This window comes from Mytilus edulis, chromosome 4, assembly GCF_963676685.1.
Source record: "Mytilus edulis chromosome 4, xbMytEdul2.2, whole genome shotgun sequence".
In the NCBI taxonomy this organism is placed as follows: domain Eukaryota; kingdom Metazoa; phylum Mollusca; class Bivalvia; order Mytilida; family Mytilidae; genus Mytilus; species Mytilus edulis.
The window spans coordinates 44621747-44639781 of NC_092347.1; the positions used below are offsets into that span (position 1 = coordinate 44621747).

The following is an 18035-nucleotide window of genomic DNA, read 5'->3' on the forward strand; positions in this document are numbered from 1 at the left end:
AAAAAAAAGCATACTGAGTTTCACTGATGTTTACTTTTAAACAATCTTAATACCTGATCTTCACTGCTAAGTAGAAGTTTGGTACTCTGATCCTTTCCAGTTACATCTTTACCAAATTCTATATAACCTAAAAACATAAAAAAGTTACTGCTATTAAATATTGCTTAAAACATAAACAACTGAAGCAAACTACAGTGAAACCTGCCTTGACCGAACCTCTTTTGGACTTGTGATTTTGTTCGGTTTTGGCTGATGTTTTCGATTTTATCAGGTTCACAACGCATACAATTTGATATGACGGTGCTTAAGAAAATCTTTTGTTTTACAGGTTTTCAGTTTATGCAGGATTCAGTTTAGCCAGGTTTCACTGTACTAACATAGCATTTATACAATTATCTCCATCGCAGGTTACTGCAGATCATACAAAATTATTCACTTTCTAGACCTTGACTGATTTAGTGCTTGACACATTGTATTAATACTAGTCTGTTGTCAAAGAATTTACATTGAGATCTATAAGTCTTTTAGTTATGTATTTTTGTGACATTGGATTGCTGTCTATTTCAGTACTTGATGTTTACCTCACATTTCTTTATATTTTACACTTTGAACAACAGACAACAAAATGCAAGGAATCTAAACACCAAAGCAATCTAAAATTGGTTTTATTTGCTTAAATAATTAGATTAATCAATATAAGTCTTTATAAATGCAATTGGAAAAATTAAAGAAGAATTAAGAGATATTTGTTTTAATGAAATACAAAACTATTATTTATTGTGAACCCAATGAAAGTTTTCCACAATGCCATCTTTATTTTGACCAGGTATTTAAACTTTTGTAAGTTCACCTGTCCTATTGAATGAATTCAATAGCTATTGTTCTGTGTAGTTCATTCACTGGGACCTTTAAATTTCTTATAAGAGAACTTTCATTGGCTTCACAATAATTTAGTTGATCTATCAAAAATTTACTCCTGTCCACACTATATCAAATAAATATACTAGGTTAGTCATGAAGTCTTATGACTGGTAACCAGACTTTCCGCTGGCAGTCACCATTTTCAATAATAGAATGAACAAGAACATCAAAAAATGCAACTTACCACAAGATATACCAAATGTATCATCTAGCAGACCTTCATATGTCAGCTGGGAACATAATGGTGTTACAAAATCTACATCTGTAGGAAAAAGGATACTGTATATTAACATTATATCATACTAAAAGTAATAAGACTGACTACCGTATTTATTCTATTAAACGCCCCGGGGGCAAAGACAATTTCCGAAAGGGTGGCGTCAATTAGAGAAACGAATTTCGTACCTTACTTCATTGACCTTTACCTGAATTTTGTTGAAACAGACTATAGTAACATACACATGTTTCTTATTGTCTCCATAATCTATAAATAGCGTTTATCGGTAATGTGACCTCATCTAATAATTTGTTAAAATTTATAACATACTGTGTAACTGACAGATCTATTTTTGGAACTTGTAAACACTGTGTTGTATTATCGGAGTGGATTAAAACATGGAGGGTGTCTCATTGGGGGGTTCTGATCCCGGATCCCGCTTACTGTTTTGTCAGATTCCCGTTTCCCACTTACACTATGTACGTAAGCAATTCTCAATTTTTTTGCAATTTCCCGTGTCCCGCTAGACTTCATTTCCCGTTTTCACGGCACAATAATTTGATTTTCACGTGTTACGCTTACAAAAAATCTGAAATCTCGCGTCATGCTTTGACCCCAATGAGACCCACCATGGACGTTATTGATTTTTTGTTTCATGTTTCTGAGTGACTGGGTCGATGTCTTTGAAATATTGTAATGGGTAAGTTTTAAATTAATTTTTAACTACAAAATGGGGGCGTTTATTAGAAGTCAAAAGTTCTGAACACACTATTTTCGGTAGGGGGGCGTTAATTAGAAGGGGGGCTTTAAATAGAATAAATACGGTATTCCCTCAAATATAAATTAAATCCCAAGAAAATAAACAAATCAATACAAGAAGAAAACAACTTTTAGACATATATATACTTGTTTTATATCTTACATTTCAGTGGCTTTTAACAGAATTTTCAACAAAGGATGAAAAACATTTCATAATTTTGGTAAATTTTAAGATATCATCAGTTAGACCTTTTTAATATTTCAATCTGATTTAATAAATAGGAATTTAAAAACACTGAATGGTGTATTTAGATCTTGACTGAGCATAAGTTCCTTCTTTGAACATACAAAGGACCATAACTCTGTAGACAATGGTAAATTTGCTTTTTCCTATCAAACTATAAACATTTAGTACTTAGGGCAAAGCTCATAAAATCATAACCCTATCTTTCAAAATCCATAACTTACTACAGGAACCCTAAAAATAATTTGTGTCAAGAAGAAAATTGGAGGTGCAGAACAGCATTCTATGATGAAAATTCTGTGAAAAATTTGTTAAAGTTTGATTAAAGTTTTTAAAGTAGAAGTTGATACAACTGGTCCTATATAGTGCCGTATGACAAAGTATATTCCAAAACATTAAGGTCTGGAAATTAAAATAAGAGGGACAAAATTTAAATCATGCGAGTCAGATTCTGCGAAAGTTTCACTAAATTCTGTCAAGCCATTCATGAACGTTAAAGGGAACAAAAAATGCATTGTACAAGATATGGCTTGTATGATTTGGCAAAAGATTTTTTTTTTTTGGGCTATCATATTGTAAGTTGTACAAAATTAAACATTTATATAAGAATTGAATGCTTCTTTTTGTAAATTCATTGGGGTGTAAAAGCGTTGACCGAAGAACATTTTGTATGATTCGCGGAAGCGCTTCATTCTAAAAATGTGCGCACGGTCAACGCTTTTACAACCCTATGAAGTTACAAAAAGAAGCATTCAATACTTATAATCACATTTTTTAGCTATGATCATGAAAACACAAATTTTATAATTTTTTTATTTTGTTCACCTGTGCACTTTATTGTTGGACCACGTGTTATCATGAATGAAAAGTTTTATTGAGTGATGCAATTGCTTACGGAATAACATGTGATGTGCGGTTAGCCAATCAGAATAAAGTATTATAATGAAACATACATCTAATGTAATTATAACCCTGTGTAACATGAAAAAATGTACCCTTTTTTCACTGATGCTAGTTTCCTTAGAAAGATGAGTAAAAAATAACTAATTCAAATAGCTAATTTTGTTATTAAACTACTAGACAAAACTAAAGAATGGAAATTATATAACAGATACATTATTCTTTCACAAAAACACAGATCTTGTGATCAAAGCTTAAATGAGTGATAAATACCTCTGTCTATGAGAATGAGATTTCCTATATCACACTTGCTGTAGTCTGGTCCAGATAATTTCTCTCCAAGTATATTTTTCATCAGATCATTCACCATCTATTGTAAAATATAATATAATATAATTCTTACATGATTTGCATATCTATAAATACTTGAATTTGATTGGTCAATTAGAATTTTTTTCTTAGTTTACACTTCGATAAACAATGTTTCTGAAAGTACTTTCGTAATCTATTCATGCGCGATCACGCTACACAAGCTTGCATGGATGCGGGATTTTTAGCAAATTGAGATTAAAGAACAAATGCATACCAGTAATATGTTTTCTTCTAGTGCATTTATAACACCTCCCCCCCTCCCCCAACCCCCACCCATAAACAAAAAAAAAGAAGTATAAAAATGTTTAAAATAAAAATTTTCATAAAATTCAGCGGAATTTCATGAAGGATTTGGCATATTTACCTCATGGCAAAACATAAGTCATACAAATGAAAACTTTCATTGGAAAGATTATTTTGTCACTTGAACGCTTCAAATTCGTATAATATCTTATTAAAATGGAGTTTTTGAGGTAGGTACTATTTCATTTTAGATTCTGTTGCATTTTTGAACATTTGTGGATTTTAGAAAGTCAATATGATCCAATATGGCGGTCAACTCATTAGGTACGTGTGACATGTCAATTGGACATTTGATGGTTATTTTAGTAGTATTTACACTAAAAAAATGATTATCAAAAATCATGATTATTTGGCTTAAGAATTATAAGGATTAAACACATTTTTTCTAGAGGTTATTGATGTGTAAACCGGGGCTCTAACTCACAAACTTTACATTAAAGTCCTTCAGACTTTTATTCAGTTTGTGAGCTAATCGCCCCATTTTACACATAAATAACCTCTAGAAAAAAGTGTTTAATTCTATGATAACCATGATACAAGTATCATAAAGATTTTATTGCAAATATTCGAAGAGGTTCCAGTTTAATTTGATGCAAGTGTAAGAAATAAAACAAATATACAAATACACTGTAAAAAATCAGCATTTTTTCCCATTAAAGGTATCCTAATTTTGTTTCATTTTTTGTATGTAACAAAGAAACATAACAAATAAGTATGTGACATATTTTCAATAATATACTCTGTACCAAAAAATATTAACTTTTTATTTGATGGACTACAGTAAAAGTATCTATTTCCAAACTTTTTTTCTCACATAAACATAATTTGCTGTCTATAAAAACGAGAAAAATCACTTATACCGGTACATCCATATCAAGGTTAGAAAAAAATATGGTTAATATTTGAATAGTGATGCTTTTCTGAATTACAAAGAACAAGTGAAACTGAGAAACTGCTCACTGATGAAACCCCAGCCGAAAATGACAGGGTTCACTAATGGCACAAAATGGCCTAAAATATCAACTTTATTATAAAACACCAAAAAGGTCTCAATTCGGTTCGTAAATGTGTCTATTCAAAAAGTATAAATGCTAAATATATCAGTTTCATAAGACTACAAGATATTCGTCAAAGTAAGCCCATTTTGGACATTTTGTCAAAATATGATGATTTTGTGCATTTTTCAGACCTAAAACTTTTTGAAACACCATAGCCGTCACCTACTATCCAGAATGTGTTGTAACCAAAAGATTCAAATTTTGATATAGATTTCATCAATATAAAAACTTTTTGGATCATAGATGGAGGCCAAGGTTAATTATGCCAAAAACAATTAAAATTATGGACAAAAAGAACCAAAATTGACCTTTTAATACAAATTATGCTCATTTAAGGGGTCATTGCTCCATAAATAGTAAATGAAAGTGCCAGAAAAAATATTTTGGTCTTAGTAGTATTATCACAAGTATTTCTATGTGACATTTGTAATTTATTGTCCCAATTTAAAAAAAATAAAAAAATATGGGTCAATTTTAACCCTTCATGAACCTTCTCCTTTCGGTCAACAGGAAGTCCATCACTTCATCTGCTGACTTATATAAACCCTGAAACCATATTTCAGAAATCCTAGTAATGTAGTCTCTGAGAAAAATGTGACGAAATTTCAACTTGGATAAAAGAAATGATTTTTCATTTCCTACTGTTAATCATCCATTTTTAGATGGTGATGTTCCCTTGTTACCACCTTATGATGTTTATGTATCTCGACTTTAACAATTTGCTTGCGTATGTAACAACATATTAGATTTTAGCTAGAGAAATTTATGTATTACTGAAAAATTATTACACCAGGGTTTTCGATAGCACAAACTAGTCAAAACATTTACTAAATTTTATCATCGCTATAAGGAAATCATTCTTAAATATAACTCTACATGCAGACATTTTATGCATTCAGGTATTTCACATCCAATCTTTTATGGTAATATTCTTTACAAAGCACAAAAAATGTCAGTATTCACCTCAAAAGCTAACAAAACCTTTCATCAGACTTAATATTAAGAAGGGATATAGTTATGATACTGTTGTCAGGTCATTAAGGATTGCATATTTTGGTGTTAATATTGATTCACTTCTTTGGGTCTTTGCATCGGAAATAAACACACTTATTCTAAAACCAGTTATTGGCATTACACCAGTTATGTTCTTCTCATATATTTCATGATGGTATAATACTAAACCCCTTACAGGAGAGACTGTGTCTGATATTCATATGATGAAGTCATAATCTTTCAATCAGTTTTATTGAAGTCTGGAGCTGGCATGTCAGTAACTGCGAGTAGTCTGTTGTTTATTATGTATTATTATCATTTTGTTTATTTTCTTTTGTTTCATATTCTAACATCGGACTTGGACTTCTCTTCAACTGACTTTTACAGTGTGTATTATTGCGTGTTTGTTTTTTCTACATTGGCTAGAGGTATGGGGAGGGTTGAGATCTCATTAAACATGTTTAACCCCGCTACAATTTTCCACCTGTCCCAATTCTGGAGCCTCTGACCTTTGTAAGCCTTGCATGATGTTTAATTTTTGGTTTGGCATGATGCCCATTATCACTGTACTAGTATACATATTTGTTTAGGGGCCAGCTGGAGGACACCTCTGGGTTTAGGAGTGTCTCGCTACATTGAAGACCCATTGATGGCCTTCTGCTGTTGTTTGCTCTATGGTTGGGTTGTTGTCTCTTTGACACATTCCCCAGGGCTCACACTACTTCAGAAATATAGGGTGAAGTGACTTCTCTTTTTGAAACTGATAGGGAGAAATGGTGAGATTTGAAAGAGAAGTGCTCATTCGCGCGGTGCGATACAATGTTTGGATTTTACAATAGTATAAAGGGCCATATGTAAATAATGTTCTTTTTATACTGTTCAATTCATATCTGAGTAAAAAAATTACAATTAAAGTAACATTTGAAATTAAAAGTTGTTTAAGCTTGTGAGAAACTACCATGTATCTGTTACCTATTCTGTATTTTCCACCTTTACCAGATGAACCACTTCAGTTGGAAAAACCTCTTGAAGTGTAGAATCCCTTATTATTGATTATTTATTCACTGTTGGATTAAAAACATCTTCTTTATACACTTATATACACCGCCACCACACTTATTTAAAAGTATTCAAACTGTATATACAGTCATATTTTAAAATCTAAAACTTGATAGATTCATCCACTGTTATTTCACGGTCCTTTTATCTCACTTGAGTGTCTCTCCTCATCTACAGAATATATATACATCACATGTGTCCACAATGCACATTGACTGTAAAACTTGCTCAGCTCAGCAAATGTCTATTTCACATTCCTTAAACTTAAACATACTCATCAAATGCAAACTGTAAGTCCTAACCCTTACACCTACACGTAGTATATACCCCTAACAAGAGAACCTTATTACAGAATAGTTAACTCTTAAACTTAAGGTAATGAACAATTACATTGTTATTTGTACTCATAACTTAGCGACAAGTGAACATTTAAAATCTAAAAAGCATGTGTAAAGTTATCACCTATCATATAAGCATTAAATAATACCACCTAACTGATTTGTTTAAAAAATCAAATTAACAATCAGTTTAAATCTTTGCCTACCAACTAAATATCTAGCACTAAAAAAATAAAAAATATTTAAAAAAATGTAAAGAAATTATATCAATTACAATTTAATTAAAAATTATCTTGTGTATGACATTCAGTGTTTCTCATAAAAAAATATAAAAGTTATTAAGCTGGGCCATAATATATTGATATTAGTATAATAGTCTCAGAGTTAAGCAACTTTAATCAATAGTTTGAAACAATCCATAAAAAATATAAGGAATTATATACACCAATCAATTAGATGTAACCAAAAGTCTCTTAATGCGTGTGGAATGCGTAATTTTTCCCTTTGGGATCAATATTCATCTGTCAGCTATTCCATCTGTGCGTCCGTAGTAATTATTGTAAAAGTACGGATTTCGGTCATAGCTGGTCCGGTTCAGATCCGGAGATTAGAAATCGGTCAATGGCGGACGAATGCAAGAAAATTTACAAAAATAAACGATGTTTGACAAGTTATTTAAAAAGGAACATGACGTTTTTAATGCAATTAATGGATTAAAATTTACTGGAGGCAACTTTTATCACGTTAAAATGAAGTAACAAACTTATTTTGCCGCCGAAATTGAGGTTGATGTACGTTTTCGAGTAACAAGCACCGGTACTTGCGGAAATGCACGAAGTGATAAAAAGTTGTATTTTTATCAAATAACCTGCTACACACTGCGAAGACAATGCTCCTCTTTTCAAAAGATAATGAATCGTTTATGTCTGAATTTCTTTAATTATCAATAAAAATTTGATGTTTCATCAACTTGGTAAAAATTGAAAATGTCCGATGAGTGAAGCGACTGAAAGCGACTGTCGTCAAGAACAGGGCGACTTGTTTTCGCTTTTTGGGGTCGGGGAAAGCGAAGTGACGGTCGGGAAGGCGACTTCTTTGCCCAAGTCGCCTGGTAGCGTGAGCCCTGATTCCCCATTTCCATTCTCATTTTTATCATGTGTAAAATGGTACAAGTGTTTTGTAAATGGGAAGTGGTTGAGTGAAAACACATCAAAAGGTATAGCTAACTTATATAAACCCTGGAACCAAGTTTCAGAAATCCTTGTATTGTAGTTCCTGAAAAAAGTGTGACAATAATATTCATGGGACGGACAGACTGATGGATGGACAAACAGAGGTAAAACAGTTTACCCTCACTTTTTTAAAAAGTGTATAAATATGGAGATGCACAACTGTACATGCTGTTAACAGACAGCAACGCGCAAATACATATTATACATGCCTCTAAGAATAGGTTAAGCGGTAAAGTTTTTTTTATATTTTCATGTCTTACCTTTGATCCCTTGCCAATACCATAAACATTAGGAATTATTCCACATAGAGCCTGGATGTTGATAAGTGATTTGGCTATTGTTTGTATCCAGGTATGGTCACTTTCCTGTAAAAAAAGCACAAAAATAACTTTAGCAAATAAAAAATTATATAAATTATCTCCCCTTTTACTATAAGCATTGGTTTGAAAATAAGAGTTAGCATGAAATTTGTCACTTTTTCCACTTATATCTATACGCTAAAAAGCTAAATAATCATATGCACTCTAACATATACTATTGGAAGATAAACAGTCATGCAAAACTTTTCTCAAGTAAAAATTGTGTATTTATAATATGTGTAACCAACCAATTTTAAGCTATGTTTTATGATCTTATCAAATGAAAAGTCAAGTTTGCAGAATTTTTAGTCTATCAAAAAAAAAAAAAAAATTTCAAGTAAAACATGAATTTCATCAGCAATCAATCACTGATATAGTCAAATAATTTAATTTTGGATGTAACACGTCTTCTGATTGGCTGAGGTCATTATGTTTATCAGCCCATAGACATAATTTGGTAATGTGGCCGTGATGCCATCAAATGTTTTTTCAGGATCAACTCCAATTTAAAATGGTTTTTAGAAGTAAATTATAAGAAATGACTATAATATTTTTTCTGCCTATCAAGAAATAACATAAAAAATGTGGTGCACACTTTAAATAATCCCACTACACGCGTTATTCAGTGTGCACCACATTTTTTATGTTATTTCTTCATAGACAGAAAAAATAAGCAATAGTGAGGGTTAAAATAACACGAATATAATGCCTACCCATGTTAAACTACAATAAAGTATAGCTTGCATCCATTATTTCCATTCTGAATAGGACAATTAAGGTAATTTCTATGTCCGATAAGTATAAGTGTAAAAGCAACCTACCTTTTTTGTTTGTAAATAAGCAAACAGCTGGCACTGTGATTTTTCAGAGGGAGATGTTTAAACAACCAGCATGAACAGTTATTGTTTCTAGGTCAATTAGGTCAATTTCGGAGTGCAACACATTGCAATCATAATAAATGAACTAGTAACAGCATGTGCACCATTTAAGGGTCTAAATCATTTTTTTTTAAATATAGGACTTCGCTATTGTTTTCCGCAAATAAACGCTATCCTATACTTAATAGAAAAATTGAATAAAAATATTGGGTCACCATTCATTTAAGCTCACAATCTGTCTCTGAAAGAAGCATGCATTTTTGATAAGGTAATTTTTTCTGTTTAACTAATAGGAGAAAAAAAGGTAAAATTGAAATAAAAAAAGAACTAAATTACAGAAATCGCTAAAATTTTACAATAGTTTAGTTTAAGTACAGTTCATTTGAAATAACTAATAAAAAATATAGGTCACCAATGAGTTAAAAAAACTTATTTCAATTTTGATGTAAAAAAATTGCATTTTTTTCACCAAAGGGAATAATTTGGAACTTTTGCAATGATATAAACATTTTAAAAGTCATCTGGGGCCAAAACAAATTTATTTTTTCAGTTGATTGTTGTACCATATCATACAGAAACAACTTACAGTGTAATAAATAAAATGTGTACCGTAATGAAAATACAAATGTTTCAAGTATTGCTGATTTTTTTGTACCCTCCAACCTCCTTAAGAGTTTGGAAGTGTTTTAAAGTTAAGGAAATATATTAATTTAAATGCATGATAATTTGATAAAATTCATTATTCTGAAGTAATCAATATACGCATGTGCAAACAAATTATATTGTATTAATAGAGCATGGGTTTGTTCACAAAGCAAAAGAAGTATGTCATATTAGAATATGTAATAATGAATATGATAAAATATTGGATCCAATTTATGAAAGATATTGAACCTTCAAATATTATTCTAAGGGAAGCCATAAATCTATCCCATTCTATGAATAAACATAACAAGGAATCTTGGATAGAAAGCATGAAACATATATTTAAATTTCAAGACTTAGAGTATCTATTTGTTAACCAGTCAAACTTTTAACAAAACCATATACTAAAAAAAGTAAAAAATCTTTAACTATTAAATTTAAAGAAAGCTGGTTAGCTAGTTTAGAAAGCAATTCTGGGAAGTGTACCAATATACAATCTGGCAATAAATTAACAACTTAAAGAAAATTCAAAAATATTTTTATGTTTGAACCATATTTAACAATGAATTTACAAAAAGACAGGCAAATAATTACAAGATTTAGAACTAGCTGTCGTGAACTTGAAATCTACAGAGGGAGGTATATTGGAATTAAAGCTGAAGAAAGAAAGTGTAAGCTATGTAAGAACGCAGTTGAAGATGAACTACATTTTCTTTTAAAATGTCCTGTTCTAAAAGATACTAGATCTCAACATCTGTCTAATTTAAATTCTAAAATTTTTCAAGATTATCTGATGAAATGAAATTTGTTTGAAATCTTTCATCTGAAGATTTGTTTGCTACTTCAAACTTATCTTATTTATTGCACTCCCTATTTGAAGAAAGAAAGAAAATCATAGAAAATATCATTGTTGTTTTAAAAAAAAATGGAAGAAGAAAAATATATATGGATATATTTGTAATAAAATCGATTAGGAGTTGTCTCCCATAGACCTAGAACTATAAAGAATTATGTAATTTCTCCAGGTCACAGTGGCAACTATAATCACTATGGTTGGATCAATAACTTGGTTTATATCAGGTTACTTAGTGTGAGTGTGTATTCATGTTGGGTTTTTTTTAGTTTAAATGTACTTTAATCATGCTAATCATTCTCATCAATTTCTGTGCTTTATTTTGTAATTCATTTGATTGTATAGTTGAAATTTTGGGCACCATAATTGGTTAATAAAATTATTTTCTTATCTTATCTTTTATCATGAAAAACCAAATAATTAAAATAGTGATAAATTAAATACAAACCAGATAAAATGACCTAAAGAACTGGGGTAACTCTAATGACAGTATATCTCTGTCTAGTGGTATCAAATATACAAACCAGATAAAATGACCTAAAGAACTGAGGTAACTCTAATGACAGTATATCTCTGTCTAGTGGTATCAGATCCATCTGTAACTCATGTATTGTTATATATCCCATAACACCCTCATGTTCAAGGATCATCTCACATACATGTAACTGAAATATAAACATATCATAGATAATTTAATGTCTTATTTTTTACAATACATATAAATGTCAACTACTTTTCAAATTAATAAAATTTGTGATTTTTTCACAAAAAAAATGTGAAAAAGTGTTGATTTGTTTATTGACGGAGATGATAAATTTATTCTTGGATTGCTATTTCATAAATTTAAAATACTTGATAGAATGAGATGATTATTCATGCAGTTGATAAAAATCCATATATATATATGGTTTGAACACCTACGGTAAATATTTATAGGTTTCATAATGAGTGAGAATGGGATATTGCTTGATATCAACTTGAGTCATTTAATTTCAATATAATACTTAACTAGCCTTCCACAAGTTTATTATTACTATTTCAATTAAATTACTGGTATGAGAGTTGATATCAAGCAATATCCAATTTTCATAAGTTCTTGAACCTATTTTATGGTCAACACTCTCAATGTGAAAATTAAAAAAAATTGTGAAATGCTGATCTTGTAATTGGCACATTACATTATGACATCATATGTCCTTTCATAAGCTGTCAATATGTAGCTCTTAATGTCCTTTTGATGGTTTTGATATTTACGGACCATAGATGCAAATATGTAGCTCTTAAGGTCCTTTTGATTATTGAAAAAAATTCAAAGGACAATACAGCTATGTTTTTCGCAGCTATCCTTGCATGTGTCAAACTTAAACATCAGACAATTAAAGACTTTTTGTATATGCTTCAGAATGTAATAAAATTTGTCAGGTGAAATATATGACAGTTTTGTATTTTATTGAAGAAATCACAATGTCTGTTATCATGGACCAAATTTACATAGTCTTAACCTTTGAATGTCATCATTGACTTAACGAATAACCAATGGAAATGCAGTAATATTTTCTTGAGATGCTGGATAAGCCAATCAAATTAACAGAGATTTTCGTGTCACGTTTTTTTATCACACTCCATGAAGTGTGAGAAAAGAAATAACTTATCATGCAAGACATAGATAACAGGCTAAAAACCATATGAGAATTAAGAAAATATGTATCTTGATCTCTAGATGTCTTCAGTTAGTTTTCTGTGACATTCCCCAGTCTGATTTACATATATACCATTATTTCCTTTTATTCATCAGTATTTTTATGGAGGTCCTATTCTGACGAAGTCATTTTGAATAAAGACTTTTATGGATCCATCAAATGGAAGAAATTCAAAACTGACCTTCCGTGGCACCATAATAATTCTATACTCTCTTTTGATATTGCTGCTTCTATCTGAGTTGACATGGTCAGCTATGACCTTCATGGTGGTCATTTGTGGCCGTACTAAATACACCCTCCTTTAAAAAATAATATATTCTACATAAATGAGTAAGCTATTTACATGTTACTTTCATGGTGATCATTTGTGGCCGTACTAAATACACCCTCCTGTAAAAAATAATATATTCTACATAAATGAGTAAGCTATTTACATGATACTGTGGGTTCATTATTATTCGTTTGAAACTAATTTTCGTGGATTTCTTGGGTATAAGTGAACAACAAATTCAATTTTCAATAAATGGCAAATTTCTGACATGCATGTACATGTATGCAGACTGTTTGTTGCAAAGAACAAGTAAATTCAGATACTGTAAATGGTAGCAGTCACAAGTATTAAAAAGCACTATATTGTTTACCTGTCCTGTCACAGATCTTTCAATAGACTGAAAGTATTCAAGGGAGAAACAAATTTTCTTTCTTTCTACTCCTAAGTTATAGTATTTCTACTTTCACTAATTTAAATCTTGCTTGTGCAAAATAAAAAAAGAAACTAGGAATTCTTGTGAAATGGCATGTTTTGTTTCACTTTGAAATGAAAAATTTAATAGCACTTCATATGATACATTTGTATTCTTTATTAAAAACACTGTTCCATTTAGTATCTTAATGTTTTTATAGCTTTTTACAAATAGTTTACATCATTGTCTTCACAGCAGCTGGATTAACATCCCTTCATTTTTTCATTCTACGACATATATCTATGAGGGGGGAGGGGGGGGGGGGGAGGATGTCGGGATCAGGTGTTTTTAAGCTTGGGATTTCGGGATTGACCCTTTTCAGGATCTGGGATTTCTTTTTTCGATGTTCCGGATGTCAGGATTTATTTTTTTTTACATTCAGGACCTCTGGATTTCATGTTTTTAAGCCCAGGATTTTGAGATCAGGTCCCCTCTGATTAAAGCAAATACATGTCACCACTGTAAATTATCAAAGAAAATAATTTGAAGTACTTTCTTGATAAACATTTAAAATTACTTATGATATACATACTGTTCACAGCCATGTATTGACTTCTGTGTTGGGTCTAGCTTAAAAATTTTATCTACATGTCTTTGCTGAAATCAGAAATAAGTGAATGTTATACCTTCCCTTTCATGAATGTGACCTACCGAATTAGACTATTTACCGGATTTGTAATCACATAAGCAACACGACGGGTGCCACATGTGGAGCAGGATCTACTTACCCTTCCGGAGCACCTGAGATCACCCCTAGTTTTTGGTGGGGTTCGTGTTGTTTATTCTTTAGTTTTCTATGTTGTGTCATGTGTACTATTGTTTTTCTGTTTGTCTTTTTCATTTTTAGCCATGGCGTTGTCAGTTTGTTTTAGATTTATGAGTTTGACTGTCCCTTTGGTATCTTTCGTCCCTCTTTTTTTATAGCCAATTATATAGACAAAAGCCTCTGGCCTTTGTTAGTCTTGTATGATTTTAAATTTTAGTTTCTTGTGTATAATTCGGAGTTTAGTATGACGTCCATTATCACTGTACTATTATGCATATTTTAGGGGCCAGCTGAAGGACACCTACGGGTGCGGGAATTCTCGCTACATTGAAGACCCATTGGTTGCCTTCGGCTGTTGTTTGCTATATGGTCGGGTGGTTGTCGCTTTGACATATTCACCATTTCCTTTCTCAATTTTACAATAACTGTATAGTGTAATTAAATATCAGCTGTATTTGTAAGAGGTTAAGAAACAGGTGTAATGCAAGCTTTAGCTTGCAGACGAAACATGTGTCTGGCCTATTAAATTATAATCCTGGTATCTTTACTAACTATATATAAAATAAAAAGTGGACCAATTAATCATGATTAAAGTACATTTCTTTGCTGAAATCATAAAAATGTAAATATCATTCCATAAACATGATAAAATGTATACATATAGTGGACCAATTACTCATACTTTGGATTGATTAATATTTATTAAATACCAATTTTTGTGGATTCTATGGGTACAGGTGAATCACATTTTAAAGATTATTAAAAAGGAACTTGTTATAGCTTTGTATGAGGACTGGGGAATATGGTCAGGAGCCTGTAATTCAGTAGTTGTTGTTTGTTTATGTGATACATTTTTATTTTTGGTTCATTTTTTATATAAATAAAGCAGTTATTTTTCTCGTTTGAATTGTTTAACATTGTCATTTTGAGGCCTTTTATAGCTGACTATGTGGTATGGGCTTTGCTCATTGTTGAAGGCTGTATGGTTACCTATATTTGTTAATTTCTGTGTCAATTTGGTCTCTTTTGGAGAGTTGTCTCATTGGCAATCATACCACATCTTCCTTTTTATATATAGTATCAATAATAATATATCCGTTATAATAATACCTTAAGCATTGTAGCTCCAGCCACTCTGTCTAATGGTTTCATAAGCTCTTTATCCAGTACTAAATCTTTCTTTCCTTTGAACTGTTAAAAAAATAATAATTCTTAAATTACCAGATTGTCTCTATTTATAATTTCTTTTCATCAAACTAAATGTCTATACATAATGAAATAATTTAATTTTGGATGTAACGCGTCTTCTGATTGGCTGGCGTTATTTTGTTATCAGCCCATAGACATAATTTAGTCATATGACCGAGACGTCATCAACATTTTTCATGGTTTTCTACAGTTTAACATGGAATTTAGAATTGGAATTTAGAATTAAATTATAAGAAATGAATGCAATATTTTTTCTGTCTATTCGAAATAACATAAAAAATGTAGTGCTCACTGTTAAATAACCCGCTACGCGCGTTAATCAATGTGAACCAAATTTTTTATGTTATTTCTTCATAGACAGAAAAAATATTAGAGTCATTCCTTAAATAATTAAAATATGAATGTAAATTAACATCTTAGAGATACATTATTGTAATCAATATTGTTTTCATTTATACCTACAGTGGCGGATCCAGAAATTTTCATAAGTTGGGGCCCACTGACGGACCTAAGAGGGGGCCCGCTCCAGTCATGCTTCAATGATTCCCTATATAAGCAACCAAATTTTTTCCCAAAAAGAGGGGGCCCGGGCCCCCTGCCCCCCTAAATCCGCCTCTGACATAAAAATGTGAACATTCAAAATTTGTGAACAGGCAAAAAGGGCTGACTTATTTTTTTTCTTAAAATTTTAATATAAATATAAGGTGTTGTTTACCTACTATGTTTGTGGGTAGTGACATCAAGGCAAGCAAATGTGAACTTTTAGTGGTTTTGAACTAGCTGTCAAAAACTGTGAGTACTCTCAGTTCAGTACTTAGAGTCTTTTTGATGTTGCAATTGGGATGTACAAGTTCCTGGCTATTTTTGTAATATGTATTTCTATTTGTATCCTGCTTAATCCATCAGATGAGTGGAGCCTCTTTCAACTGATTTTTTATAGTTCATATGTTTTACTTTTACACCACTGTTCCAGGTTAGGGGAAAGGTTTGCATCCTGCCAATATGTTAAACCCCGACAAATTCTGTATACACGTGTATGTATCTGTCCCAAGTCAGGAGTCTATAGTTCAGTGGTTGTCCTTTGTTATAAGTTACATACAATTGTTTTTCGTTCATTTTTTGGGTTTTTTCAAATTATTTTTTTACAGTCTTATAAACCCAAAAATCGATTAAGAAAGAAGTTTAATTCTAGAAATTTTTAGTACTTGTACATCTTAGTTTTTTTTTCATTTTCTTAGACTAAAACAAAACATCCCCTTATCTCTAAGTCTCAGAGAGGCAGTCCAATATTTTTGTGATGCCCCTCATTTGGAGTGGTTCTCAACCTGTTACATGTACATGTTGTCAACATGGTCAACAGAAATAACAAAATTTCATCTCCAACATGGATTTCCAAGTTATCTAGACTTGTTTTTTTTTTAAAGGGGTCTCAATTAAACAGTGTGAATGCAGAGTTTCAAGTTATTTCTAATTAAGCATTCGACAGAAAATCAGATAAGAAAACAGAGCTCTCTGAACTCCGAATCCACTAAATCATTTAAGGCCAAAAAGTAAAATATCCTAACTTCACTCCAGATTTATTGTGATTTCTCGTTTTCAATGTCATAATACTTGTGGTACAATGTATGTAATAAACACTTTTAAATCTGATATTTCGTACAGAATCAAGCAGGGATGCAAGGTCATTTCGAACCATATCTCGTATTCTTTGAACATTTGGAAAATTTGTTGTTGATCCAGCCATTTTCTTGAAAATGAAAGCAGAACTAATTGTAATCCAAGTTCCGTGTACCATTGAAGTTCCGTCTTTTTAATTTTAAATATGGTATGTGTTTCAGTCGTGTTTTAAAGTATAGTGTTAATAGTTTCCGAAAGAAAACACATCAAAATGTATTATCGGAGCATAATATTATAAGTTCAACAATTTAAGTCTTGGTTTCAGTTGTCATGGTTTTTTGGAATTTAATGGATTTCAACAGAGACATATATATGTTGTGTACAAGTTATCATTTTGTACAAATTATAATTTGTACAAAAACATTGTACAAATTATAATTTGTATTTTGACTTTGTACAAATTGTAATTTGTACAAAAAGTGCCTGTACACATTATAATTTGTACAAAATAAGGCTTAATTTCACTTATAACTTGTACAATATTTTACATAGAATAAGTTTCAAATTAATTGATAAAAAATCATTTTCATTTTAATTACGAATCAATATGAGACACACTGATAACTCTATTTACAATACTATACAATAATATACAATGCTCTTATTTGTTGGAGCAGGTGAGCGAACCATGACACCTTGATTTACACAATACATTCTGCTTTTTGCATTTACAATTCGAATTGTTACAAACGCCTTTACATTTGCAAGAGAGATAACCCTGTCCACCAGTTTTTAAACAAAAATTCATAGCTTCCCTTAGGGAAAGTTTCAATCTGGAATTTGTGTAACGGACAAAGAAGAGTCACTGA

The 18035-nt window shown here is 31.2% G+C and overlaps 1 protein-coding gene across 1 annotated transcript in view; it reads right to left on the reverse strand.

Annotated features, from left to right (window-relative positions):
- The window catches only part of LOC139519751 (vacuolar protein sorting-associated protein 33B-like), a 43961-nt gene extending 26596 nt beyond the window's left edge, over positions 1-17365 (reverse strand). Inside the window, exons 1-9 of the mRNA XM_071312006.1 lie at positions 17210-17365; positions 15451-15531; positions 14107-14171; positions 13013-13130; positions 11656-11796; positions 8657-8761; positions 3315-3411; positions 1106-1183; positions 54-127 (exon numbers count right to left, since the gene is read on the reverse strand). Of these exons, the coding sequence (XP_071168107.1) occupies positions 54-127; positions 1106-1183; positions 3315-3411; positions 8657-8761; positions 11656-11796; positions 13013-13130; positions 14107-14171; positions 15451-15531; positions 17210-17344 (894 nt within the window). The 5' untranslated portion in view covers positions 17345-17365. The remainder of the gene's footprint in view (positions 1-53; positions 128-1105; positions 1184-3314; positions 3412-8656; positions 8762-11655; positions 11797-13012; positions 13131-14106; positions 14172-15450; positions 15532-17209) is intronic.
- Positions 17366-18035: the final 670 nt, after the last annotated feature.